The 26,632-nt window shown below is 39.0% G+C and overlaps 1 protein-coding gene across 1 annotated transcript in view; it reads right to left on the bottom strand.

Moving 5' to 3' along the window:
• The window catches only part of NCBP1 (nuclear cap binding protein subunit 1), a 32,263-nt gene that overhangs the window by 3,570 nt on the left and 2,061 nt on the right, over positions 1 to 26,632 (bottom strand). The window contains exons 4-21 of the mRNA XM_076361819.1: positions 25,974 to 26,130; positions 23,905 to 24,012; positions 23,217 to 23,338; positions 22,652 to 22,721; positions 20,830 to 21,045; positions 19,698 to 19,795; positions 18,244 to 18,307; positions 14,902 to 15,012; positions 13,567 to 13,631; positions 12,769 to 12,831; positions 11,358 to 11,432; positions 10,127 to 10,230; positions 9,155 to 9,277; positions 7,810 to 7,912; positions 6,368 to 6,461; positions 3,724 to 3,827; positions 2,938 to 3,052; positions 317 to 460 (exon numbers count right to left, since the gene is read on the bottom strand). Of these exons, the coding sequence (XP_076217934.1) occupies positions 317 to 460; positions 2,938 to 3,052; positions 3,724 to 3,827; positions 6,368 to 6,461; positions 7,810 to 7,912; positions 9,155 to 9,277; positions 10,127 to 10,230; positions 11,358 to 11,432; positions 12,769 to 12,831; positions 13,567 to 13,631; positions 14,902 to 15,012; positions 18,244 to 18,307; positions 19,698 to 19,795; positions 20,830 to 21,045; positions 22,652 to 22,721; positions 23,217 to 23,338; positions 23,905 to 24,012; positions 25,974 to 26,130 (1,936 nt within the window). The remainder of the gene's footprint in view (positions 1 to 316; positions 461 to 2,937; positions 3,053 to 3,723; positions 3,828 to 6,367; positions 6,462 to 7,809; positions 7,913 to 9,154; positions 9,278 to 10,126; positions 10,231 to 11,357; positions 11,433 to 12,768; positions 12,832 to 13,566; positions 13,632 to 14,901; positions 15,013 to 18,243; positions 18,308 to 19,697; positions 19,796 to 20,829; positions 21,046 to 22,651; positions 22,722 to 23,216; positions 23,339 to 23,904; positions 24,013 to 25,973; positions 26,131 to 26,632) is intronic.

Raw genomic sequence — 26,632 nt, 5'->3', positions numbered from 1 at the left:
AACAGCAATGTGAGAACAGTTATTTTGTTTGGCAAATACTGAATTGAGTAAGCAAATAAAAGGCAGTTACCTTCTGGTTGTTCCGGAAACGTATGCTAGCAGAACTCCTCTGCTCCTGAGCACTTGAAACTGAGATCTGCTCAGAAGCAGTCTTTGCAGGGGGATGATCTAGATTGACTCTAACCCATAGTAAACCCATCAACCCCTTCCCATATTCTTATTCCAAGAAGATGCTTGAGATGCAAGTGACACTGAAAGCTTATAAATCCAGTAACTTTAAAACCTGAAAGTGAAGAAAGACTTTGCCCATCATTACCTGGAATATAACAAGGAAGAGATTCTTTTGCTCGCTCTGGGCTGACTCTACTTTCTCCTGCAAACGCTCTATCTGCTCTTCTAGTGGTCCATCTTCCCGATCGCTGCTTCGGTCATCGTCATCATCATCATCATCACTGTCTCGCTGTAAGTGACAACAACACAAGACTAACTAGCAACCTGGCTACCTGTGGATACTGTTAATGCCCTCCCGTTCCACATGCGAAAAGGGCTGCAGGGAAACTGAAGAGCAGCAACTGAAGCTGCTCTGTAGCTTGGTAAGTATTGTATTTTGAAGGACATTTACTTTGAATATAATTCAGGAAAGAGTTTGGGAGAAAAAATGCCAATATGGGAAAGCCCTGGGGGGGAAAAAAAAGAAAATCAAGGTTTCAGAGAAACCAGAGCAAGCTTAAAGATTTACTAGTCTTTTATTTAGTGGAAACACAATAAAAGGTAATACCCCTGCTGACTTTATTATTACCAGATAATGAACAGCTTTTTAAAAAAGACCCGGCGTAGATTTTTTAAATTGTGTCCACTGCAGCAGGGCAGGCATTCAATGAACAGTTCTGAAATCTCACGGCTCAAAAAAATAAAGCACATTTGTGCAAGAACTCAGATGAATCCAGCTGGTTAGCACAAAAGGAAGACTAGAGACTGTAGCCCGTGGTGTTAAAGTGGGGACTCCCTATATTCATGATCAAAAGGAGTGCTCTCAGACTAGAAAGGTCAGCATGGAAAGCAAACTACTAACTAGGAACATGGCATGTTCTCATTGCCTCAAAAACAAACCAAACAATACAACAACAACAAAAAGCCACAAAATACCCGTAAGTACCAGGCTTGGGAGCTCAGGTAACAAAGTTTTACACAAGACTGCAAGGGATATAGGAGGAAAAGCAGAATCTGATGTATTACGGTACATTCAAATACAGCTACTACTTCAGTCTCACAGGATTGTTTCTATGCAAAAATACCCACAAATTAACAGCTCAAAACTTCAAAAATTTGTAAAAGGAGCATGTGCAACTTGTGACAAATATAGGGCCATGTGTTAACTCACCTACTGCATAGCAAATGAAACTCCAAATCAGAAGATAGTTACAGCTTTGAATCAGCATAAAAGATAAAAACAACTTACCAGAGCAAGTGAGAATTTAATTTTATTCTCTCTATAGGAACTTGCTTTTTCCCCAGCTACAGAAGTTTCCTGAACTCAAAACGCTAAAGGACCAATAGGACCTAAGAGAAAGCATTTAAGCCTTGGACTCATTCCGTAGTAAGGCAATCCACTTCATGCTGGGGACATCAAAACTTGACGGCTTACTTCCTCTAAAAGTAATGGTCATGCAGCAGAGCAACAGCCTGCAGAACTACTCACTGTTGCATACAAATGTTTCTTCCTGGCCCAACACTCATTTAAAGTACTCACTGATAAAGAGCTGCAGCAAGAGACAATTACAGAAATGAAAACACTGGTGTATTTGTTTAGAGACGCCAGAGAAGCTCTTTGCCTCACAGTAAGATCAATGACTGCATCTAGGTCTTCAATAATCACGGGCATTTATTAACTGCTGATCAATGTAGACTGAGGATGCAAGCAACTAGGATGGCTGTTGCTGGGAGTGAAGGAAAGAAGATGAAGGGGCTGGGATGAACTGACACTGGCAAACTGCGAGGCATTAGTGATCTCTCAACAGAAACTTCTGGAAAAATGACTGACTTGCGCAGGTTTCTTCAAAAACCATCAGCAGCCTCTGTGCCATGTGCCAAATTCTGACATGAACTTTGCCCAAAGTTTTGGAGCTAACTAAGGGTTTTATGCAGGTAATCATGCTCGCAGACTACATACAAACACAGAAATTCTCTCTTGCTCTCTGCAACTCTCAACACGTTTGTAAACTGACTTCATTCTATCATGACTACGTATTGCATTCAGCCAAGCTTCCTTAGGCCCCATCTTTTGTAGCTGCCACAGAAGACACTCTCTCACCCCATTTTACTGTCCCACTTGAGACAACAGAACACAACAGCGACTGCTTGCTCATCAGTTTGTTTTATATAGTAACCCAGATCATGCAAAGGTATTCAGAAAAATAAGCTGGAAGAAGGAAGTGACAGATGCCAGTGTCAGAATCCAGCAGCATCCATCAGAAGAACAGTAACAGCCAACTTTTCATTAGCAAATAGCTGTTTCCGTGCACTTCTGCATGGAAGCCACAAGAGTACTCTTTAACAGAACTTACTGTAAATAATTTGTAACTGTTTTTATTGTTATCTAATAAGGTCATTGGAATCCAGATTAGAAGGCAAGTGGAAGACATGCTTGTATTGGAAGAGAAACTTGTGAGACAGAACTTGAACAGAGCAAATACATATGAATTCCCTTAAAGATTTTACTGAATTCTTAGGTTATAGCTACCATTAGAAAGGTGGACTGAGAACATGCATCCAGTTTTTGATGTCTTAGTGCTACAAATGACCACATGTCTGCAGACATGTTTCCTGATAAACATATTTATTCAGTCCTTCCCCAAACCAACTGTGCATCAGTCTGACAGCATGCAGGTTTGTATAACTTAGCTTAAAATAATTAAAAATTATAAACAAATTACTCACTCTTTTGTGCTGCCTGGCCAATCTTGCCTTAGTCTCCTCCAGTTCTTTGTGAATCTTCAAAACATGCTTATTCATCTTACGAATTGTGGAATGTAAGATCTCCCAGATATAAAACCTAGGAAAGAGACAAAGCTCAAAACACTACATTATGCACTACTCCAAGATAGAAAACTAAGTATAGTTTCTTACAGAAAACTGTTATCTGGGGGAATTTAAAAAACTTAGTACCATCTAAGACATCTACTAGAGCAAGCAAACGCTCGCATAGAGGAAAGCATACCTGTAATGTAAGAAAGCTTAACAATCATTTATTTCCTATTTTTTGCAGTACGCTTCCAAACCAGCACTGTATTTCATAGACATACTGCAAGACTACCAACATCAAATCGACTTCTCAGACCAAACACTTCTCCCGTTCTCAATAAGCAATGTGTCAATGGTGGTACAAGTTACATACCTCAACCAAAAACCAGGACCACACTATGCTAGCAGCTATATAACACACAGCAACAGGCTTTGTCTAGAAATAGTTCCAGTGGTGTTCTGCTTTGGCAGGCTGAGAGACTACTTGAAAAATGACATGCTAGCAACATTCTTGCACTGTCACATAAACATTCATACCCCAACTCAGAAAGAAAAATGCTAAAGTACGTATTTTGTAGAAGGAGCAAAAGCTTAATTGTACCATTTTCTTCCACTCCTCAGTTTTCATAGATTAAACTATGTACTGGCCACTTAAAATAGTAATTCAGAGACAAATAAGAACCCAAGATAAATTCTTGTTACCTAGTAAAATCATGTGCAAGCTCTGAAGAGAAGATCCAGTTTGCTACTGCAGCACAGTCAACAATTTGTGTCCGAATCATCTTGTCCACAAGCACAGCAATCATCTACATTTTGTGAAAGACGTGATAGTCATTCAAAATGAGAAAAGGGGTTGCACACATCTGTGTAAAGTATTCCAGCCTCAGATAAAACCAGACATGGTTTGGTGCAACCCTACATTAGTGATATTACTGGGTAATTTCAAATGCTTTAGGAAGCTGGGTAGTCTAGCCTAAATCTGCCCAAATTAGGGGATCTATATCAATTACATAAATCATTCTGATTTTGTTTAACAAGCTTTTCCACTTCATGTGGAAGTGATGTATCGCTCTTCGTTAACATACATACTTCCATACAAAAGCAAAAAATACAAACATCGTAGTTGGAAGTGAGGTCTTAGAGACACAAGTCGTAGTATTTGACATTGAAGTACTCAAACCAGAGCATATATACCTGTCAGATCACCATAATGAAGGAGCTACTGTTAGCCTACTCTCCTTGAACTGCAACGGTCTTCAAACGTGACAGTAAAATCTTCTCTACAGGACCTATTCATTTCAGGACAGAGCCAGTGCTGTGTAGTCAATGGAAGTGCTTACTTGCTACAGGCACTGCCATGATTCTGGGGGGGTTGCAAGCAATCTAGCAGGCAACTGCAGAGAGGAGTTACTGACTAAAGCAGTTGCAAGCTGTTCAGAAAAAAGGCTTATCTTAGTTACTCATGTGCTTGAATGCCACAGTATCTAAGAACCACAGCCTGCACTGTATTTATCCTTACAACCACCCATTGTCAAACAAGGAAGTGTAACAAAGCTCCTTTTAAGGAAGGAAAATTAAAATAACTGAATGAATCATACAGAAGACTCAGCACTCAACTTCCAAGTCCCAGGATAGCATCCTATTCTCTATTTGTCTTTCTGTATTGCCAGGAAGAATTTCTGATTACTGAACCTGATCTTCCAAGAAACACAGACCTAGGATTTTGGGAAAACATTTCATCTCAGTGTTGAAGTATCTCTTTATGAAGCCACCACCACAACCTTACAGGTCCAGGGACTACTGACTCCTATTGTTAAATCACTGTCTGCAACATAGATCAGTCATTAGCACTATATGCCTTGTGAATACTGCTGACAGTCTGAACCAAATCAAAGGATGTTCCCATAGACATGGAAGTAGGGCGAGCGGCATGAAAACAGACTCTGGACAAGTGTCCTGCTGTCCAGGCACCACTTCTTCTGTGTGCCAGGGAGGTTGTGGACTCGGGGCGGGGGGGAAGTGCTTGACCAGAAGCAAAAGACTGAACTGCAATAAATGTGAGAGAGGAAAATTTAAGTTCCATGATCAAGTAGAACAGCAGACCTTCATAACTTTTGCACCTGATATTTTTTAAAGCAATCTTGATTTATTCATAAAAATCTAACATGACTGTTTAGTCTGGGTTTGAAACCTCCATCTCAGTTTGGTCATGCTGGAATACAAAGGAACGAAGAGGATACAGATACTAGATTGCAGTAATGTAATGTCTCCTGATCCAGTTAAATGGCAGTAAAAAGTAGGTCAGACTGTAATCGTCACATTTTCAAGGTCAGTAATTTGGATCGGAAGTTTAATATATTAAAAAAATCCTGCTTTTTTGATGTTTTTACTGTACTTAGAAGAGAGGTGACATCTTGCATAGGTGTCTTCTAGGTGCTCAGTTTTTCCCCTAGGGAATGGACCACATGTCCAGTAGCAGATGCAAGGATTACCCCTTGTTCTCAGTGGCATCGCTTCTGAAAGTCTGGCCTATGCAGCTGTGAGGTATAGTCCCTTTTCAAGCACAATAAAATGCAACACAAACACAACAGTAAGAAATACGTGAAATAATTAATGCAGGCAAATTCAGCTTGATTTCCTTATCGGTTTCTATTTACAGAAGAATGACAGCTGAGGGAGAAAACAACTGCTGTGAAGAAACTGAACAGCTTAAACAACTGAGACATTTTTCATAGGTCTTTTAGGGTGTTACTTCCTCTGGCTCAAGAATGAACATCATCATGGCACTGTCAGACTGATCTGTTCTGAACAGCCACTGACTGCTGCTCTACTCACTCTGCCCACGCACAACAGTGACTCCAGTATGAGCTTTGTGGAATAACTGTACAGCTTTCACTAGCAACTGAAAAGAAAAAAAAAAAAGCCCTAAAACCCCCCAGGTTTCCACATTTCTAAGAATGTGGCCTGCTTTTGATATGAGATCTACATCTTATTTCAATTTACACATCTACACTGTTTTCCCATTTTGAACAGAAACATGATTTTAGTAAAAGTTATTCTCTTGTACAACAAACAGCATAGTATGAATTTGAGTCAGAATGACAGCCTTTGCCTTCCCAAAATAAACTCTGAGGAAGAAGTGGCCTCACTGATGGTATATATGTTATGTCCAATATTCATTTTAGGCACTAGTAACAACAGTAAATACAACTTGAACCTTCCTTCAAATAAGATGACAACAGACAAGTTATTTTTAAAGGATATAAAGCAAACTGTAATGTTTTTTATTAAATATGACCTCTGTGAGTTGAAACTCACAAAGACACTTGACATTGCAACCTCTTACCTGTGGATGATTTTTCCAAACCTCATATACAACCCTCAGAACATGGAGTTTCCCCTCATCACTTTCAGCAAGCGTTTTGAAGACTTCATGAAACCTTTTAATAGATGTAAGTCGTCAGTGGAGGGGTTAGGATCAGGTCAAAAGAGCAGCAGATACAAGGCAAGTGGTTTAGATTGGCCAAAAGAAAATTTTGTGACTATCTGCAGCAATTCTTGAACAACTATTCCCTGGAAAATATAACCATCCTGAGCTAAAATAGGCTACAAAGACATGACAGCTCCTAAAAGCAACTTAAATCTTAGTGGTGAACCTACTCCCTGAAGCTGGGCTACATTTCTCATACTCTTAAATGCAGGAGGCACTTTCATGCTTCGTGTGCTTATCTATACACAGCTGGAGCAAAATTTGCTGCCTTTTGAGCCTTAGACCTTCCTCTTGATATGTGTTTCCATAACTTTAGACACTTATCAAATCTGCCTCTTTTTGAAGGAAATGCTGCTAAAAGCCTCTATTTTAGCAGAGTTACGCTGACTGCTACACAGCATTCACAACCCAGCTTCTTGTAATATAACTATAAAGCATAAGAGGCTCTTTTTGATCTCATGGCTGCCACTGTTGGTGTGCAGCAGTGAAAATACTATGGCTCTAAGTATTCATATCACCCTGCCTCCTGTACTACTGATTGCAGGTTACTACCTACAGCTTCTTATCAACATTGCCTCTATAAAGCTCCCAGATGCATGTTTTTCTAAGAGCTTTATGTATCTTTAAGGATGGATAGAAAAATAAGTCATTAAGATGCATGTGACTACCCTTCATGTATCAAGACCATTTAAGAGCAACTCCAAAGCACACAGGATTAAAAATTAGTTATTTTATCTCATTTTGCCAAAAAAGGTGCAGTAAATTCTTTAAAAGTTAAAGCGTATCTTTAAAGGATGCACTCTGAAGTATTTTAGAATGGATTTTACTGTGCTTTGGTAGATAAAATAAGTTTAGAGCAGACAGCTTTGAAGTTTCATGTTTTCTTTTTCTTTCTTCATTTTTTATACAGATGTAACTGTTCTAGAGTCATAATCATAGTACAAGATATTGCAGTGGGAGCTATCCAGTCATTCAAATGTAAAGAGAAAACCCTTGTTCCTCACCATAATCAGCGAATGAGTAATTCTAAAATGGAGTAATGTTCCAAACCTGTCTCATTTGTTTGATTTACATCACATGGTTGTAATGTACAAATTTCTGTTAATTCCATTCACATATATAACCTAGCATTTACACTACCATTCCTTCAGCAAGCATCATTAGTTCTCCTAATCATATTGCATTGTGGAGCACCTAAAACATTGCTGAAGCTTGCAGTCCAGTACTTTTATCATGCATTTCACTGTCAGAGTTAAACAGTTCTGTAAGCCCCAAAATAATGCACATATTACACTTACTTGGCCAGGGCACTGAAGGAGTGGCTGAAAGACTTTGCAGCTAGATGGAGCAGAGTCTGAACAAAGACTTCTATTTTCAGAGGGTTGAAGGTAAATCCTTCATCTGCAAGTTATTTAAAGTTGAAACTATAAGTACTTCACGTAGAGCACGTAAGCTACTCATAAAACTGTAGAGATAACTTACGGTTTTAACTCATTTCACAAAAAAAGAGTTTAATCAACAGGGTTTTGCGAGGCTGAGCAGGGAGCTAGTAAAGACTTTCCAAAACTTGCAGATCTTCAGGCTCCCATTTTGCCATGGGGAAAACGTGCAGAAAGAACTCCAGGTCAGTGAGGAAGCTATCAGAGACACATCAACCCTACCAACATGTAACAGCACTGATGGACAGCAGCAGAAAGACATCCAAGGAAACTGCAGAGTTATGCATTGAGCTGAAGGCTTGGCAGACCATAAAGAAGGGAGAGTGATGAGGACAGGGGCAGGTAAGGATGATTAAGGTATAGCGGTTGGCTATTTATGACATCGGAAAAGGGTCCAGCAAGCATGCATAGCAAATATGGGGTACAAGGGGTGAATGGTGTGAAGTCCCCTCCTGGAGCTGCAGCTACCTGCAGCTGAAGAACAGGCTGGAGGGAGAGCACTCAGTGTGTGATGCCTAAAGCAAATCAGGAAACATGACAGTGGATCCCAGGGCAAAAAACGGATCATTGCTGCTCTCTGCTTGCATAATAGAACACTTGCAAATATTACAGAAATATTGAAACCATCCTCATTGTAAAGATCACGTCTTAATTCTCTGTCTTGCACTCCTTCTCACTCCCTAAAACACAAAGGCTTTAGGAATCAATGCTGCCTGTGGCTGCAAAGCTAGGAAGAACGTGAGTGGAGTCCCATCATGAGTTTGTATTTGTGGAAGACTACAGCCAGCTTGCTGGCTATCTTATCTGTTGTGGGACTGCACTGAGGGGAGGCAAGCTCTCAGACAGGGCACAAGCACTGAATTTCAGGCATGAGGATAACAGCATGAACTGCACTCTGTTGCTGAAGGCAAAGGAAATGTTAAAATTCTTTCATGCTACTTCTGTCAATAAATCACAAGAAAACACATCTCAAGCACCAGGTTACCTCTGTTAAGAAAAACAGGCTTGCTTCTGCATGCAAGATGTTTACAACAAACCCTAACAATGGTGTATTATTTCCATTTACTGATAAATTGAAACCAACTATTAGAAGAAAAAGCATACAGTTCTGTTAACCGCCACACCCATAGCTCCAAAGGGTGGCAGATTAGTCTACACACAAAAGAAATTACAGCCTGCCAAAGCCTAACAGCATATATCTTACCATCATCATCATCCTGGTTTGGATTAGGCACATCTTTTAAAATGCTGAAGATTTCATCATTACTGGCCTTATTTTTAATTGCGATTGTTAAACAGAGTGCCACAGTATATCCAGGAAGAGACCCTAAACAAAAGCAAAGAGGTCAAAAATATGTAGAAGGCAAGTAAGTATTTTTAACATCAGTTTGCCTCTCAGAGAAACAAGTACACTTTCCAGCTGCACCTAAAACTAGCTGTTTCCAACATCATTGTCCACATCACTATTCCATAAAACTGCTCAACACGTTTCCTGGTCTTCACATTAAATTCAAAACTTACAGTAGAACCTTTAGAGCTGAGGTCAGGTAATCACTCTCCTGTCTAAAGCTCTACTTCAGCTTCCATCAGTTTCCTAAAAATACAATACTTCCCTAGTTTTCCTCACTATATCTTTGATGATGACACTTTTATGCTTAGGATTGTCTTTATACTGAGTAACAAAAGGAATAACAAGGTATCTCTCCACCTCAATCTTCACATAATCTGCTGCCCCTGTATGCTTCATTAAACCAAGTTTACTGGTAAAATCTTCTACTGTTTCATGAAGTTCAAGAAATAAACCCACATTATGACTTCATATGCTGACTTTTGTGTAGTATTGTGCCCAAACAGGGGAAATAGATGAATTTTCCAATTTTAGACTTCTGGCAAACAATGTTGCACACCACCACAACCACCTCAGCAAGAGTAACTTCACATATCAGGGTTTTCTTTTCTTCATAAAGCAACAAAGATAATTACATTACAGAGATCCAGGCTTAATATATATTAATTGCTCACATGAAGCATATATACCTATATGAAAATCATGCGTATTTATTTCAGCTGTATTCTTCTTTATGAAGACAACTGATATTACAGTCAATCTAGTATGCTCCCTTGCTCTGAAACACTATTTTCTTCAACTTGACCCCTCAGTAACTTTAATACTTACTATTACTTTCATCTCCATATTTGTAAACGCACACTGGATTAGCAGGACTGAGGACAGAAAAACTTGCCGGAACAATGTCTATTATTCGCTGATGGTAGGAGAGTCTGGAAATAACAAGTTTCACAGCAGTAGAATTAAAATAGGAGTAACACCAGGGCTAATTCTAAAGTGACTGCTTTATAATGGTTTTCCTGTATTTAACTTTCATAGAACAAAAATCATGATGTTTATACAACAGAATGGTAGTTTCTGCTGGGTAGTAAGAGCTAAGTAAACCAAACTTACTAGTAGATGCTTTCTATTTGAACTCTTTGATGCCAGAGTTTCATCCTCATACAATTAATTTAGCTTGTGAAAAGATTTAGAGGCTGCCTGGTAGGATGTTTTATGCAAAAGCCTAAGATGCGCTGCAGAAAACTAGTAAGACGTTGGTATTCAAAGCAGAAAAAATACTGAATTGGATGTCTTCATTTTACTTTCCAGCTTACTTCACTCCCACAAAGGCTTAATTTTGCTACCAGAGTTTTCAGTGAAATGGAAGAGTGCCACAGAAAAATTGCATTTGTTTTGCAGCACAATACTTTCACACTTCCTATACTGAATTCACCCAAAACCAGATGAACGTTTTCATGTAGGATGCTGAAAAACACAGGCTTTTTGAACATTTTGCTCTCTCTCCTATATCCCTCTATCTCAACAATTGTAAGTTCAGTTCAGCCCTGATTGTGTACTCTTGTTGTTGGGTTTGGGGGTTTTGTTTGTTTGTTTGGAGCGTTGTTTGCTTATTTGTTTATTTGTTTTAAGGTCAATGAACATCAGAGGCATCTAGAATAATCAAGATTAGATTCTCAGTTTTTAGTATAACTAATGATCAGTTCCCTCCATTTCTGTGAATGCTGAATACTCTCTAGCAATATTGCCTAAACTCTATTTCTTTCCATGCCTATGGTGAAGCATGTCTTTTTGTAACTATAGGTGTGCATACCTGGGACAGATAGCTCACTACCATCTGCTCCACCTGTTTCTCCCTCTCTCTAAAGTGGTGTCCTAAGTGTCCTACAACAGGTAAACCAGATTAAAAGTCATACAAACAACAGACTCACCTCTTAAGTGAAACTGAATTGTAAGAACAGACACGCCTAAGACAACAGTCAATCTAAAAGGAATCCGACAGTATCCAGAAGCAAAGATCAAACTGCCTTGAATGCAACTATCAAAAGATCTTACTTACCGCATGCACTTTTCCAAGACCTCTCTCACAAATTTGGGTTTGGGCTTTTCAAGGTCCTGAGTAAGACAATCTGACCTATCAAAGGACAGAATGCAATAGCTTTTAGCAAAAGAATTTATGCTTTAGTCTCTTTTTGGCTTGGTCTAATAGGTACAAAACAATCATGGTCTAAGGACAACTGGAGTGCTTGACACTTAGTTTTACAGTGTAAGCAATTTTAAGACAATGAGGTAAGTTTATCACATTTCCTTATTGGCCATTAGCATTCTTGGAATCTCATCTCGGTGTGATATATTTTCAGATAGCTTCCCTTCCCCCACCAGATTAAAAATAATTTGTGCTTACAGCTAGGTGGCTTTCCCTTTCCTTAGGAGAGGAACCTTCTGTGATTTCATAGTCTATTCCTCCCTCACAGGAATTTTTGATGTTCTGGCTGATTTCAAACACATTTCTGATAAAGAAAAGTCTCAAATACAGTCACTTGCGAGATTTGTGAAAAATGGTAGCTTGTGAGAGAAACCCACAGAAGTATTGCCATTAAGGAACATACAGGCAAAGAAAAATCAGCTTTTTGAAGACTGCTGCCTGGTCAGTCAACATGGATGTATACTAGGATAGCCAGCAAGCACTTACTCCACATGAGGACAACACAAGAAACTTAAGTAAAGCCACAAAAACGTATCACAAGAAGGGCTGCATCCCTCTCCACAAGGACACTTAGGCAGATCAGCTATGGAAAGCATGTATGGTAGCAGGCTATGGAAGTTACTGTAGGGAGGGCTTAACCCTGAAGTGATCTCTCTTGCTACATGGGTGCCTGGAATGGAAAGCTCAGGGGAACCTGTGGTTAGACACTGATGGAGTCCAGGGAGCTCCTGCTAGAGATGTGAGTTCAAGATCTGGCATGGTAAGAATGGATGACAGGGCCAGCTCTGATGGAACTTTGGGCACTCGTATTTGGCAGGAGGCAAACAGGTCACAAGGTCTCAAGGATAAAGGTTATAATGAAAGGTTTAAAGTAGGACAGATTACAGCAAGATTACAGAATGAATACAGGATACAGAGTCAGGGCAAATCATTAAAAGTAAATTGGGGAGCCATTTTGGAAAGTTTGCTAGCAACTGATTGAGGGTGCAGGACAAATTAAAGACATAACGTTTCAACTTCCCCTGTTTAGGGAACATTTACACTGGCTTGAGATTTATCACAAAGTTCACCAGGGACAATACAGTGACTAAAGAAATTATCAAGATAGTCTACCACTGAGTGGTGGTGAACAGATTAAGAAAGATCTCTGAAGAGCTGGAGGAAAGCAATTAACAGGGCTACTATGCTGTGACACTTCCTGGGTAAGTTTTAAATTTTAAGGTTTTTGCAGTATCAGGTTTGAATCAAAAAGAGAGAAACTTACCAATCTTCCCAGCTCCAACGGAACTGGAAGTTGCTCAAGTGGTGAGAAAACCAGTTAATAAATCTTTATTAAAAGAAAAACAAAGCTCCATTAAATGCCAGAAGTGCAGGAAAACTCAGTTGAGATTTTCTTATAAATGCATTCTACTTTTCAAAGGCAAGCTTAAACTCTGAACTTATTACAGCATTAAACAGGCATTTATGTTGACAGATACAAAAGACTGAGTTTGGAGAGTCAGAAAGAAGCTTTTATGGACAAATAGACAGCCTGTCATGTTCTGTTTCATACAAAGAGATGACCTATTAAACAATTAAAATGTCAACTTACTGCGAATATGCAACTTTCACATTTTTGGTGAGTAATTAACAGCTCTCCTACAGAACACAGACTTCACTCAAAGGGCAAAAATCACCACCACTCTCCTCTTCTTGGTGGCACATACGCCATTAACTCCACTTCCAACTTGCCTCCCAGACCACTAGGGAGCAGGCATAGTACTAGATAACAGAGTACTATGCAACTATGAACAGCTTTGAACATGGAAAAGTTGTCACCAATCTTAACTGTCCTGTACAGACAGCTAGAGTTGCGACCTCCGGGGGAGTGTTTCTGGGAAGGAGAGGCAAGCAGTCAGTCCTCCACCTTCTCTTTAGATTGCTCAAAGCAAGCGCCCAGAAAACATTTTGAATAGCACCAAGTTCTAACAAGGATTTCTGACTACTCTTTCCATAGCCTCTTCATTTTTCCTGTACATTGAATATTGAGGAATATTTTCCATTGTCTCCAAATTACATTTACCTGTCCACACATGTTGTATTCATTGTATCCAAACGCATGTACAGCATTTCTGTGGCTTGTGCAAGCTTAAAGTTTCTTATTAAGGTTAACAGAAAAGCACTAGGTAAGTCAGACGTTATTCCTTTCAGTTTGTGAATAGAATGTCATCAACTTTGTGTACTGAAAGCTCCCTGGGTCTACTCCAAAATTGGGTAAATCACAGTAAATCCCAGTGGAAAAAATGAAGCATATAGCGAGTTCTAACCCCTAATCCAGTCTGTTTTTCTTCCACTATTGCAATAAGACTGTTGGCTTCTTCCATAGAAAGCCAGAATTCGCATCATGTGACAAGCAAAACTGCACTGATATGAACAGACACCAACCTCCTTATGGAGTACTTCCATAATCTCACCAGTCTAGCTTCATGGGCTACTGCTGCTGCTTATCCACAAACAATCTTCGATCATCACTGAAGGCTTGAGAAAGTATGCCTACACTGACTTTACCCAACAAGGGCTTTATCCTTCTTAAGGTGTCCCTATTAACATCAAAAACTTTCTGCATGGACATCCGCCCCATTCTAGAAATAGACTTGCCTCTAATCATTGAGATTATGTGATTTGCACATAGTGAGTGGTATCAAGTAGAATGAAAATTTGGGCCTGAAATTACCAGTGGATAGACATCTGTTAATCATCCTCCATTCTCACAGTCTGTAGCTTAATCTAAAACAATGATCTAACATGATCTAAAATGGCACCAAAGCAGGGGAAATGTAATAGCCAGAATTAGCTGGGAGTCATGCCTCCTTCCTCAGCATTTAGCCACCTTGTCTGAGCTGACAGATGATTATTGACCTTTTGAATGCTCCTAGTGGGAGCACTGAGTGGGAAGTCAGGCAAGTTCCTTTAAATCATCTGCTACACTTCCTACTAAAAAGAAAGAGTAGGAGCACTCACACAGTTGTTAGAACAAAAGATCAAGTCTGTCACTTCCTTTCCTTCTCAGCCTTTAATGTGTCTGTGACCACGCCACACATTGTCCAGACCTAAACAGGCTGCAGTGACAAACAGGAGTATTGTATTTTATCCCCTCACCAAGACAGCCCTTCTTGGGAAGGTCAGGGGAAGTACCAGAACATTGTCCAGAAAGCTGAAGAGTCTTGCCCACTTGGCAAATCTAGACTTGTGCTGAGTGGGCTGTGCTATTCTTTCATGTGAGTGTTACAGGCAAAGTTTCATGCAGCTGCTGTAAAATATTAATACTGCCAGTATTTATTGCTATCCCATCATCTACAGAACAAACAAAATAAAGACTGCATTTCATAAATGCTCTCCAACAGTGCAGAAAGGATACGACTTGTGGTAAAGAGCCAGGCTGAAGTTTGCACAGTTCAATCAGGAGCGTTGTGTACATGACTTCAATGTGTGGTGGAGATGGAAGTTGGAACAATTCTGCAAATATTACCTGTAGGAGAGGAAGGCACAGAATCAGAGCACAGTCCGATGTGGCCTGCACAACCCTCAGCTTCACAATAGTGGCCATCAGTCTTAAACAATTACATACCCAAAAAGGCCCGTATTATTCTGTCAAATGTATGTTCCGGGAAAAAGAGAGAGAAACTTATAAAGGTAATAGTAACCCTACACTGTACTGATACCATCCGCTCTAACTGCCCTTATTATTTCATACTAACACAACACCAGCATTATACATCTATTATGTCTACCAAATACACCACGTAACTGTAGAAATGGGCACAGTTATTATACTGCAGTGCTACCACATGATCTGGGAAAAGTGGAAATAATCTGATCCTGTTAAATAATAAATATAAATATTAAACATAGTAAATGAAGCCTAAGTGTTTAGTATTAAAGACTATTTGCATATCTTTTCCATCGTGTCCTCTTTTCTCCTATATAAGAACTTATATAAATAAAGCCACAACTTTGAACTGAAAATTACAGGCAGCATTTCATACAACAAAAATATATGCTCCATACCCCCTGGCAGAGGATCCTTCTACAGAAAACTGAAAACAATCCTGCAGTCAGCATTTGTGTTTTTATTTTCAAGTTTGTCTATAATAACAGCATGTCAATCTTTAAGGGCTGTGAAAAGATCAGCACTGTACAACATTCACCTCCGAGTTTCTGTTTATTTTGCATGCCATCCTCAACTAGATTTAAATTACATCAAAGGAATCAGGAAACTGATTGATTATGATCGGTCAATTTCCTCTTTAACTTTAGACTTCTGAATAAACATGGAAGAATTGAAGCTTAAATGAGTAAGCTTTAGAAAATCTTCTTACTAGTGTAAGAAATCAACATCCATTTATGGACTCCACAAACAGCACATGAAAACACACTGACTAGAACTTGTTATTCTAAGGAAAGACTTGAAAGCATGAAGAGACTGTAAGGAGCTGGAGAACCTTTCCATGACAGTATCGGACATACTGTTAAGACAGATATGGCAAAAAGGTAGGGGGGACCCTGTTAGGTAGAAAACTGCTCCTTTTCTCAAGATAGGAAATAACAACAACTGGATGATCAGGCATTATCTGTTTGAGATACTGCATAAACCTGTATTTGTGATATTCATCACATGTTCATTATCAAATGTTCAAATTGTTTCAAACTGGCATACCATATTTTGTGAAAATAACAAGGCCACAAGAAAGATCAGGACACTGATATCCGAATGTCCGAACTCTGTCGAGTGTAAGTTGTACCAAAAGCTATAGGAGCACAACAGGGCATAGCAGTCCAACAACCCAGTGACGCTGCCCAGACATTCTCTGTTCACAGCTACCAGAAATACCCACATACCCATCCATAAGAAGCTACTGAGAGAAAGGTGCCACATTTCAGTGTTTCACACAGATTCCAGGTAGCATGGAGCATTCTGTGCTCGGCCTGACAAACTACGACGTGGAGCCTCAGGGACCTCAAAAGTAGGCATACTTGGGAAGGTACTGACAACCACTTTCAGGCTATATTTACTTCTGCCTAACTGTTATGTTCTGAACCTTAAATAACACTTTCCTTTATTTGTTAGACTGTACTATTTCTACAGTTCTGTGACTTACTGAAAGAGTTAGTGAAATTTCACAGATTAAACTGTTGTTGAAAGCAACCTATCACCGACTATTACGAGAGACCTTACAAGGGAGCAGTAGTAAGCAGAATGAACAGAAGCCTGAAAAAAGCATGCTAAGCCTTAGAAATGCTGGAGCTTCATTAAAAGTAAGCAGTCATAGACAAGTAATGAAGTTGTTTCTAAAATAACTCAAAATTGCAAGAAAAAGGAAATTATTACAGTAATAGTCAAAGAATTTGTACACCAATCTTGCACTTCTTTCTAGTAATTTCATCTACACAAACCTTTGCTATTTCACATCCTACAAGTTTCTGAATCAAAGAATTTCCAGGGCCTTTAGGTAACTTATTTCATCAGAAATTGCAGGAACTATTTGTTGGCATTAACGTACAGCTGAGCATAAAGCACACAGCCATATATAGCACCTAAAGATACTGAAGATAAGACCACTGAAGACACTTCAATGTTAAGGCAGAAAATTATTGTTAATTTTAAGATTCCTCTGTTCTGAATTCAGAGTACAAAAAGAACAAGCTGACCAAAAGTAATGTAACTTTACAGCATTCAGAATATTTGGCATTTTGGTGCCAAGAGGAATTCTCAAACCCACTTTTATTAAGATAAATCTTCTACGTAAGATTATTTCTTGTTATAATTAGCTCTGAAATTCCTACTTATAGTTACTTCTTCATGAAGCCTTTCTATGGCAAGGTATCATTATTACTGAAATCTCTTAATCCCTTTCAACTTTTAATGGAAATTAATGAAGTGTTATACAGCTCTGCATCTTGAAAACAGACCCTTGAAAGGAAGCAGCAAAAGTAAACCTACGCTGCTCTTCTGATACACATTACGGTTATTTAAAATTCTCCAATATGGAGGATGCCCCGGAGGAAACACACCGCTATTTCACTGCAAGTTCTTTTCAGGGCCAGTAGAACAAAATCATTTAGAAAATCCAAACATAAAATCATGCAGAACAGTTGAGTCTGGCTGGAGATCATCTAGTCAAAAGCCCCCTGCATGTGGCAGGGTCACCTAGACCAGGTTGCTCAGGGCTGTGTCCTGTTAGGTTCTTAACTTCTCCAAGGATAGAGACTCCACACTTCTCTGGGCAAACTCTTCCAGTGTTTAATCACCTTCGCAGTAAAAAAAGATTTTTCTTATGTTTAAATGGAGTTTCTTGTATTTCAAAGTGTCCATTTCCTCTTGTATTTTAATTCTTTTTTTTTTTTAAACTAAAAGTGACTCAAATGTAGCCATCTCTTAGACTGCGTTATGCATTAGAAGCATCATATGTAAAACTTCAAAAGTTTGAGAAAGGCCACAACCTGGATTACTAGTACACTAAGAAATTTTTGTACTTGACCAAGGCTCCCCTGCACCAAGTTAAAATGACAACAAAAAGCATAAAATTAACACTCAACTGTATATAACCCGCTCATTTAAAAGCCATTGGTTGAATTCAACAAGGTTCTGGTTGACTCCCAAATCAAACTGTAATTTAATGGACCTATCACGGAACTAACTGGGACATGTTACTTGTGAAATAATGGAGCTACAAAAAGAGGTTATCTATGAAATCCATACCTCTACTATGTGGTAGTTCAAGGGGATCTTGTTATTTCCTGGATAACTCAACAGCTGTGCAGCACTGCAAAACCATAGATACATTTAGTTCAGAACATAACACAGCAAATGTGATGTAAGGATCAAGTAACAAGGTTACAGAAAATGCTTCATTCTGGGCAAGAGTTCACACAACAGCAGTACAAACAAATCAACAATCCTTCCAAAGTCTGTCCATCAATCCATAGAACACTTAAAACAGAAACAGCACAAGAACACACCAGCATTGCCTAAACTATGATTTGTAATGATGTATTTTATCTCTATGTAGTTACATCACTTGAACACTATACTGCTATGCAAAATAGTTTTGCATAAATAGTCATGGTGATCTGTAATTCTGGCATGCATATATTAAAAGGAAAAAAAAACCAACCCCAAACAAGAGATGTTTGGAATGACTTGTAAGTGCAATGAAGCTAATGGGTTATACAAGAAACTCTCAGGCTTCAAATGCTTCATCTTTTAATCAGCTCATTATCACCTATCATTATTACAAAGCAAACAACTGCTACTTCCTTGATTTTATTTCTACCTCTCTGGCAAATCTTGTATCTCCCTCTAGCCTTTTACTGTCCTCTGAGAATTAACAAAGACTATCCCAGTAACTGCAACAACCCTGAATTTGTAGCTTCTGCTGAATCAAACAGCTGCAACCAAAAAACTTTATCATATGCCATCACCAAAAACATTGTTTCTGCCCATTTATTTCATTCTATACAAAGTTCGGTGGTTTTCATCTGGAAGCATGACATGGCCAATTACCTGTGGCAAACCATCTCGGTTATCAATTACCGACATCAGATCTTGCTCAGGCACAAATGAAGAAAAGTGCCCTGACTGCTTCCTGGCACAGCTGAATTCAAACTAATGAAATCTGCTGGCCCTGCAATGACTCCCCAGAGTGAGCTCAATTATCTCTGCCATGTAATCCCAAAGAGAAGAATGCAACAAGGAGGAGTAGGAAGCAGAAGTGTGTTCATAAACAGCAGTGCGCAGTCAGCGGCAGATGAACCAGCTCAAAGCTCACTGTGCCCCAACAAATCAGCTGCTACAAAATTCCAGGAAGCATAACACAAACCACACTCTCCACAGTGCTCCCATGAAGAATAAGGTGTGTCTGCATATTTTTTGCAGCACATCCTGTATTATCAAGGAATTCCCTTCCCAAGGAGCCACTGTCCCCCTGGATCATACAGACTCTCCATTATCTGGATATTACAGACCCACAGTATTCCAGGCAACAGTTTTAATATAGTTAACTATAGTAAATCAAGTTTCATCAAACGCTCTAGGAAATGTTTAATCTTGAGCTCTTGTCTAACGAGTGCAAGACTCTGCATATCCCTGATGGCACCAAATCCATGGTAGCATATAAAAAGCGCCAGGGCCCCATAGTGCTAAGCTCTTCCTACCAAGTCTTTCTCTCTTTCCAGTGGGATTTGATGATGCAGTGAAGGTTCTCTTCTATTACAAATCGTTCAACAGAGTGGCTGCCAGGCATGACAGGGCCCTGGTAAGAAAGAATTAAGACTCATGAAAGATCACTGCTAATGCTACAGGTAGCAAGCTATCCTACATACATTTACAGGTGGAAAAAATAGTCCAATTTCCACATAAACACAGTGAGGTCTCAGCTGCCCTGTATCCTTCAGGACTGAGAAGCTGGTGTGACACAGTTCCACACAAACCTCAGATTGATGTTTAAAACAAAATGAATACTAGGGCTCATTACAAAAAGAAATGGGAACAAAATTAGAGAACATGACTGTGAGTTCATGGAGCATCCGCTTCTTCCTTTGCTTTATGGAGCCATCAGGCAAGGCTACCACCATGCAGCCTGGAAAAAAAAAAAATCACAATTGAGCTGGAATTTGATAAAGAAATAAAGCCAGGAACAGCCAGGATAGAGTGGAAAGAATACACAGTCATGGTCTCGTTCATTGCAAAAAACAGGGGCCAATAAATGAAGGTAAAAGGCAGCAGACAAAGCAAAGTGAGTTATAAAAGCACTTCAGGAAAGCAGTATATACTCTTTTCATATTCCTGTACACTTTTGTCTATATATCTGCTGTTGACCAATGCTGGAGGCAGACTGTTGAGATAGATGGATCTTTCACCCATCCCAGTTAAGCACTCCTTTGTTCCACAATATACATCAACAAATTTTAACAAATGCGTAAACAACAGTCTTTAAACATTACAATAAATACCTAGCCTGGAAAAAGACTCAAATCACCAACTTTATGGAAAGAAAGTCTAACTCTGTGAATGTAGTTTTACTAGAGACATTGGAGAATTCAATCAACATTGTCATTCTAAATGAAAGCATCACAACATCTCACTCACTAAATTCTGCTCCTCACAGATTTGCTTTGTACAGTAACTTGGTCACCTAGTTCATTTCTGCATAAGTACCACAGCAGAACTGCTGCTGGTCTTCAAACCACTCACTATCCTGGGAGAGGGGACATCACATTTTGACCAGTATTGCCCGAGGAACCTAACTGTGAAATCCGCTCACCATCCCCCACAGCTATTACATACCTCAGGGTCATCTGTGTAGTCAAACATCCTAAAAATAACCCTTGGCATCGGGTACACTGAATCTTCGGTGTGAGGCGGAGGAGTGAACGGAGGCAGATTGTGTTGCAGCGCTTCACAAAGAATGCTGTCAAAAGCCAAGTAGGGCCTCAGAATGTGTCGTTCTTGCCAACGGTCTTTTTTCAACTTCTGAATCTGAGACCAAAGGCAGTCTAAATACTGAAGGAAAAAGGTGAGAAACATCAGATGCGCTGAATCTCGTAACAAAGCTGGCAGCTCCCTGAACTATCAGAAATGTATTTCTTAAATTGCATATTCCATTCAGAAAAAAACAAACCGTTTCTTAAACTTCTGATTCAGTAAACCAAGAAATAATTTAAGAACTCTAAACGCCAGAGCTGCTCCTAATTCCACACAACATTGTGTTAGTAAAATTTAACTACTGGCAGGTTTCTGAACACCAACAGGCAGCCCAGGAGTCAGAGCATGACAGCCATCCTTTGAATCTGCCAGCAAACGTACAGCAGTGAACATTACTTCAGTCACTGCTCATTGGTAGTATTAAAACAGACATAATATCAACATTAAAATTGGAAAGACATTCTGTAGGACTGTCATGCTGTTCCCAGAGCAATCAAAACTACCAGCTACTGCATATTCAAGACAAACACAATACTATGAAATATTAAATACCTTTGCCGTGGTTTTCAACACAATTGTGAGTCCCAGCATTCTCCCAGAGATGGCACAGACACCTGAGCAACTGGCAATAGGCTTGCTTTGTTTAATTACTCTCTTGCTAAAAGCAGTCCAAGAACTCTGGAGGCCTGTGGCCTTACTGAATGCCAAGTTTCAAGTTATAACTGATGCAAGAAATGTCTTTACAAGGAAGTGCTTTGCATTTACTGAAATTATCACACTACAAAATGGGAAAAAAACCTAGTAACAACTAGCACCTGAAGTGAACAGTTGTGTTTACGGTACTCTGGGTAAACACACGGTCTCAAACACACTCTGCTAATCTCTCCTCTATTAAACTAAATAAGGAAATTCAGATACTGGGCAGGCAAAATACTCACGTTGACAAATCAATCATAACCAGACAGCCTATCTCTCCATATTGTGATTAACAAGACAATTGTTAAGACTGATTTAATCAGAACAGTGAACAAAATGCAAGAGGGCCATGTTCCAAAACTTCCCAGAAGATCAATTGAGATCTCACTTTCCAAAGAAGTCTGTTCTCAAACTTAGGGGAAAGAAAAAAACCCAAGAATATCTGAAGAGGCAAATTCCACCCCAAACTAGCCAGATGCCACCTCTCCCCTCCAGTCTTTTTGGCTTAATTGTGAAAGATGGCATGGTAACTGCTGCATACAGTTTCTACATATTTGTTTAGCACTTCCTAGAGCTGAGAAAGCAAAGCCACTACAAAGGTTTCTTTCTTGCAGAGGGAAAACGTTAAGGAGTAAGTAAGGAATTACATTCCGCTTCTCACAAAGGTCCTTTTAACACAAAGCCCTGTATCTGCAATTCCAAAACAAATACTACAATTTACAACCATTCCTCACTTCATAACATTTCCTCAGGGGCCTGTCAGCAAACAACAGAACAGTCTCCTACTCACCCCATACAACCTTATCTTTAGGCCCAAGACTTAGAAGAGAATTCCTCATATAGAACTTGTTAGAATTAATGACAAATGGGAGACAATTCAAAGCATTAATACTTTCAGAGGTGCTTTTTAATTTCATGACAAAAGAACACCTTATTAAAAAATTGTTTTTCAAACTTTCTGAAAGAATGCAATGTAAAGTCCACTCACCTCTTCTTGTGGATGTGGTTTATCAGCAGTCCAAACTTGTAGCATGGGTACATGAATCTTCTGGCGGCGTCTGTTTACACAGGAAAGAAAACCTGACCTTTAAAAGACTAATTTAGGGCAGGAATTTTTTCTTATTGCGAGTGTATTTGTATTTGATCTCTTCAACTGATGAAGTCTACAGTATATAAAAACCAGGTTTGTAATTACTTTAAATATCTCTATTATTGTATCTTGACAACAATGTTAACTTGAAGCACCTAGAGAGAAAGCAGCCACACTGCAGAGCACTAAAGCAACAACCTATCAGTATTCATAGCATGCATACAACTGCAGCTGCTCCAGCATGAGCAGAACAAGACCTTCAACATACCCTAGAACTAGACAAGACAATAAAACTTTTCAAATTCAAAAATCTCTCCACCTATTCTATTTTCAGGGATTTTTTTCCCCACAGAATGGTTCAGACCTAAGACTTAAGAATACTTTTAAGTGAGCAATAATCAAAGCTATTAATCCATACCTGAATAGATACCGAGAAGAGTACTTTTAACGGGTTACAACTTACTTCAAATAGTTTTCTGTCTGAGACAAGAGGCGATCCATTTCAGCATCCTTTTTCTCATATAACTCCTTTCCAACCCAAGGCAAAGATGACAGAAATGCAAACATATACCAGTCACATCGTACCTATAGGAAAGAAATATACTGAAATCCAAGTATACAAGTAAGCTCCAAAAGATTTCGTACACGCACCCCATTTTAATTTAAATTAAAACATTAGCAAAACTATTATTTTGGGAGGATGTAAAGACCAGCAGCTAAAGACTGGATTGGCAAGCCATGAAAAAAAAAATTCTTGCTTGAAATGTATAATTTTTAACTTAAACTGTGACAAGCAGACTTAAAAAAATGGTATCACTTTCACAGTCCTTCTGCAGATTATCGACGTAGCAGGACAAGCCAGGCACTATGCACTTGCATAGTGTAATTGTCAGACAATTGTCAGACAATTACTTGTAAAGTAAAACGAATTCACTTCAGCTAACTCACTATAAAGGACCATACTTTCTTACTGTGTGCATGTATTTTCTAATTGCCACAGGCTCCTTTTACTCATGCTAAGGAAACTGCATATGACAGTCCATTTAGTTTGCTAGCTCCAAAACTTCCCTGTTCTAAGCATAAGTACAGAAGCAATGGTACAGAAAAAATGTGAAAACAGCACTAGAGGAGCCTACAGATCTTTTGCTTACTTGGGGTACGTCTTCCTCCTGTGTCACACTCACAAAGTTCTCAAACATAGCTACCATTGAAGGTGCAGCTATTACATGACAATTCACAAGGTCAGACAGAAAACGAACCTAAAAAAGACCAAAAAAATTGTTTTAAATGAATACTTTTTAAACTGACTGCACAAGAACAAATAAACATTACTTGAACGACTAAAACAAACCATCAGTAAAAGTCCAATATTCATTCAGTACTACGAAGGCAGAAATACTGCACGCTGTCCAGACCCACCTTTCAACCCTGGAAAACAGGTCCCATAAGCGCTGCCTAATATATCGTTCGTTGTAATGTCTGTAGTCTGTTTCACTGCAGTAACATTGCAAGGGATAATATTTCTAATTAAGGAAGGGTGGGAAACACCAGTATGCATTCAAACATGCAAACTGATACTACAGAAAAGAAACCTTGTGCTTCTTGTCTACTCTAAATGGTATCAAATCACTAGAATTACAGAAGTGGAAGAAAAAAAACTTCTAAAAAGCTGAAGTTGGATTGATCCATTGCTTCATGAGTCCAGATGTGCATCAGGAAACAGCAGTGCTGAATCCATATGCCATTATACACAATTTCTATAATTATTTATTCATAAACACAGATAGTTACACAGAGAGAGCCTATGTAAAAACTGCTGGCATTTTCAAGCTTCAGAAATGTGACAGACTGATGGCGTGCTGGGAATCAAATGGCCTTATTCGCCTGGGAAGAAAAAAATCTCCACGGCAGGAACGTATCCTTGATTTGGCTGCACTCTACTAAGAAATCCAGACTGACAGAAATGGGAATTTAAGTAGAAAACACCTGGGGCAGAGCAGTGCCCTTTTTTTTTTTTTTCTCTCCCATCTCTTTCGATTTGTATCCTGCCTTCAGACTTAAACAAAGCCCTAGTAGGACTCAACCTCTCCCAGTACCACCACAATCTTAACAGACAATATAGGCTGAAATTCTAGCAATTAAAATCTCACATATTTTTTCTTAAAGGCTCATTTTTTCTTAGGGACAGATTCACAAAAAGTAGTCAAAAAAAACCAACACAGGTATTTTGATCTGAAGGCAGATCACTGGTAGGAAGTCTTGTGAAAGCGATTTGGGCTAAGCAGACAGTTCAGTACTCAAAGAGCAACTGCAATAGAGAAAAGTACCAAACTCTTACTTTCCAGATATTCATTGCTCTGAACAGTCTTTGAAAAGTCTTTGAGAAAGCTGAGGAAAGATTTTCACTGCCGCTCCCTTAGTTTTACTCTCACAAGTCATTTGTATCTGAGTGTGACCAGAGAAGGTGAAGCTGAAGCCAAGGGACAGCACGTTCAGAGTTCTAATAAGGATTTTATTAGCAAAAGTGTCCAATTGAATAGCAGCCTCTTGACAAAATACATTGAAATACCAGAATCTTAATTTTCACCAGTGGGCTTCAAAAGAAGCTGGGGAGCTTGGCACTGGGCTTCTAAATCAGACACCGCTGAAGTCCTAATACCTTTTCACAGACAAAATCTATAAGCAGCAAGAGCTGAGCAAATGGTTTCAAAGACAGACAGCACTTAAAACTGCCTGCTTGATCTTCACCCCTCATTAACAGAACGAAAACACAGGCCTGATAACAACCATCAAATCTAGCTTTTAAGAACCAGACTGTTCATTTTCTTTTCAGGTTTTTTTTTCATGGGAGCCACAAGAACATCATACATCTCTGAACACAAAAAAAAGTGCATGATTTTCATCTATCTTTTACATATGACTGTAGAACAGGTGGGGGGGGAGCACCTCTGTTTACTGCAAATTAATTTGTCACTGGGAAAATATACAGATGAAAGTCAATTTTGCAACTGTAATACGACTTCTCTCCCCTGAGGAAGGAAATACTTCTCACATAACACACATTTCCTCTTGGTATATCTACAGTGCACTACACGTTGATGCCAGAAGAGACTGTAATACACACTGAAAGGTCCAGCTCTTCTGGAACAAAAAAGTGAAAGAAGAAGGAGAGAAAAAGGATGAGGAAAAATGTAAAACAAACAAACAAAGAACCACTTACTAAATGCACAGCTTCGTTATACATATTGACTTTCAGACATTCCTTAAGCTGACGAATCATGGCTTCTACAAATTCCCCACCAAAATTGTAGTTTCTGGCATTCAGCAACCCAACTAGTGTCGTGTAAACAGTAAGCTTTTCTGGTAACAGACGTGCACTGACACAGAAAAAGAAACATGGAGTTAGTTGTTTATTCATCGTGTGCCAATTGGGTACTGCATAGCATCTCCGAATCTGCTTATTATAAGTTAAACTTGTCTTACGAGGAAACAAGAAAAAAGTGCTAGCATGATCTTACAGTTCTATCCCATAGTTAATATTTTTACAGACAATCCTTTTTTTTTTTTTTAACTACAGTCATTTAGAAAGGCAGGCATCACTTTCAAGTACATTTAAGGTATTTGCTTTTTATTTATATCTAATTGTTGAGTATTCCAGAGGGTTGGCCAAATAATAGAAGTGACAGAATTTATGCAAGGATGTAAGAAGTTGTTTTAAGTTCGCAATTTAGAAATAATTTTATTATACAGCAAGATTACACAAGAAGTGTACACATTTTATGCTATTAATTTTGATTCCAAGTTTCTCAAGTCAAAGTAATTGATTTTAAGCACAGCATAGGGAAGGCCACGTCCTAGTGCAAAGAATTAATTTTCCTC

Source organism: Aptenodytes patagonicus, chromosome Z (assembly GCF_965638725.1).
Source record: "Aptenodytes patagonicus chromosome Z, bAptPat1.pri.cur, whole genome shotgun sequence".
NCBI lineage: Eukaryota > Metazoa > Chordata > Aves > Sphenisciformes > Spheniscidae > Aptenodytes > Aptenodytes patagonicus.
Note: the sequence above shows the minus strand (reverse complement) of the source record. Positions and strands in the feature narration are given on the sequence as shown.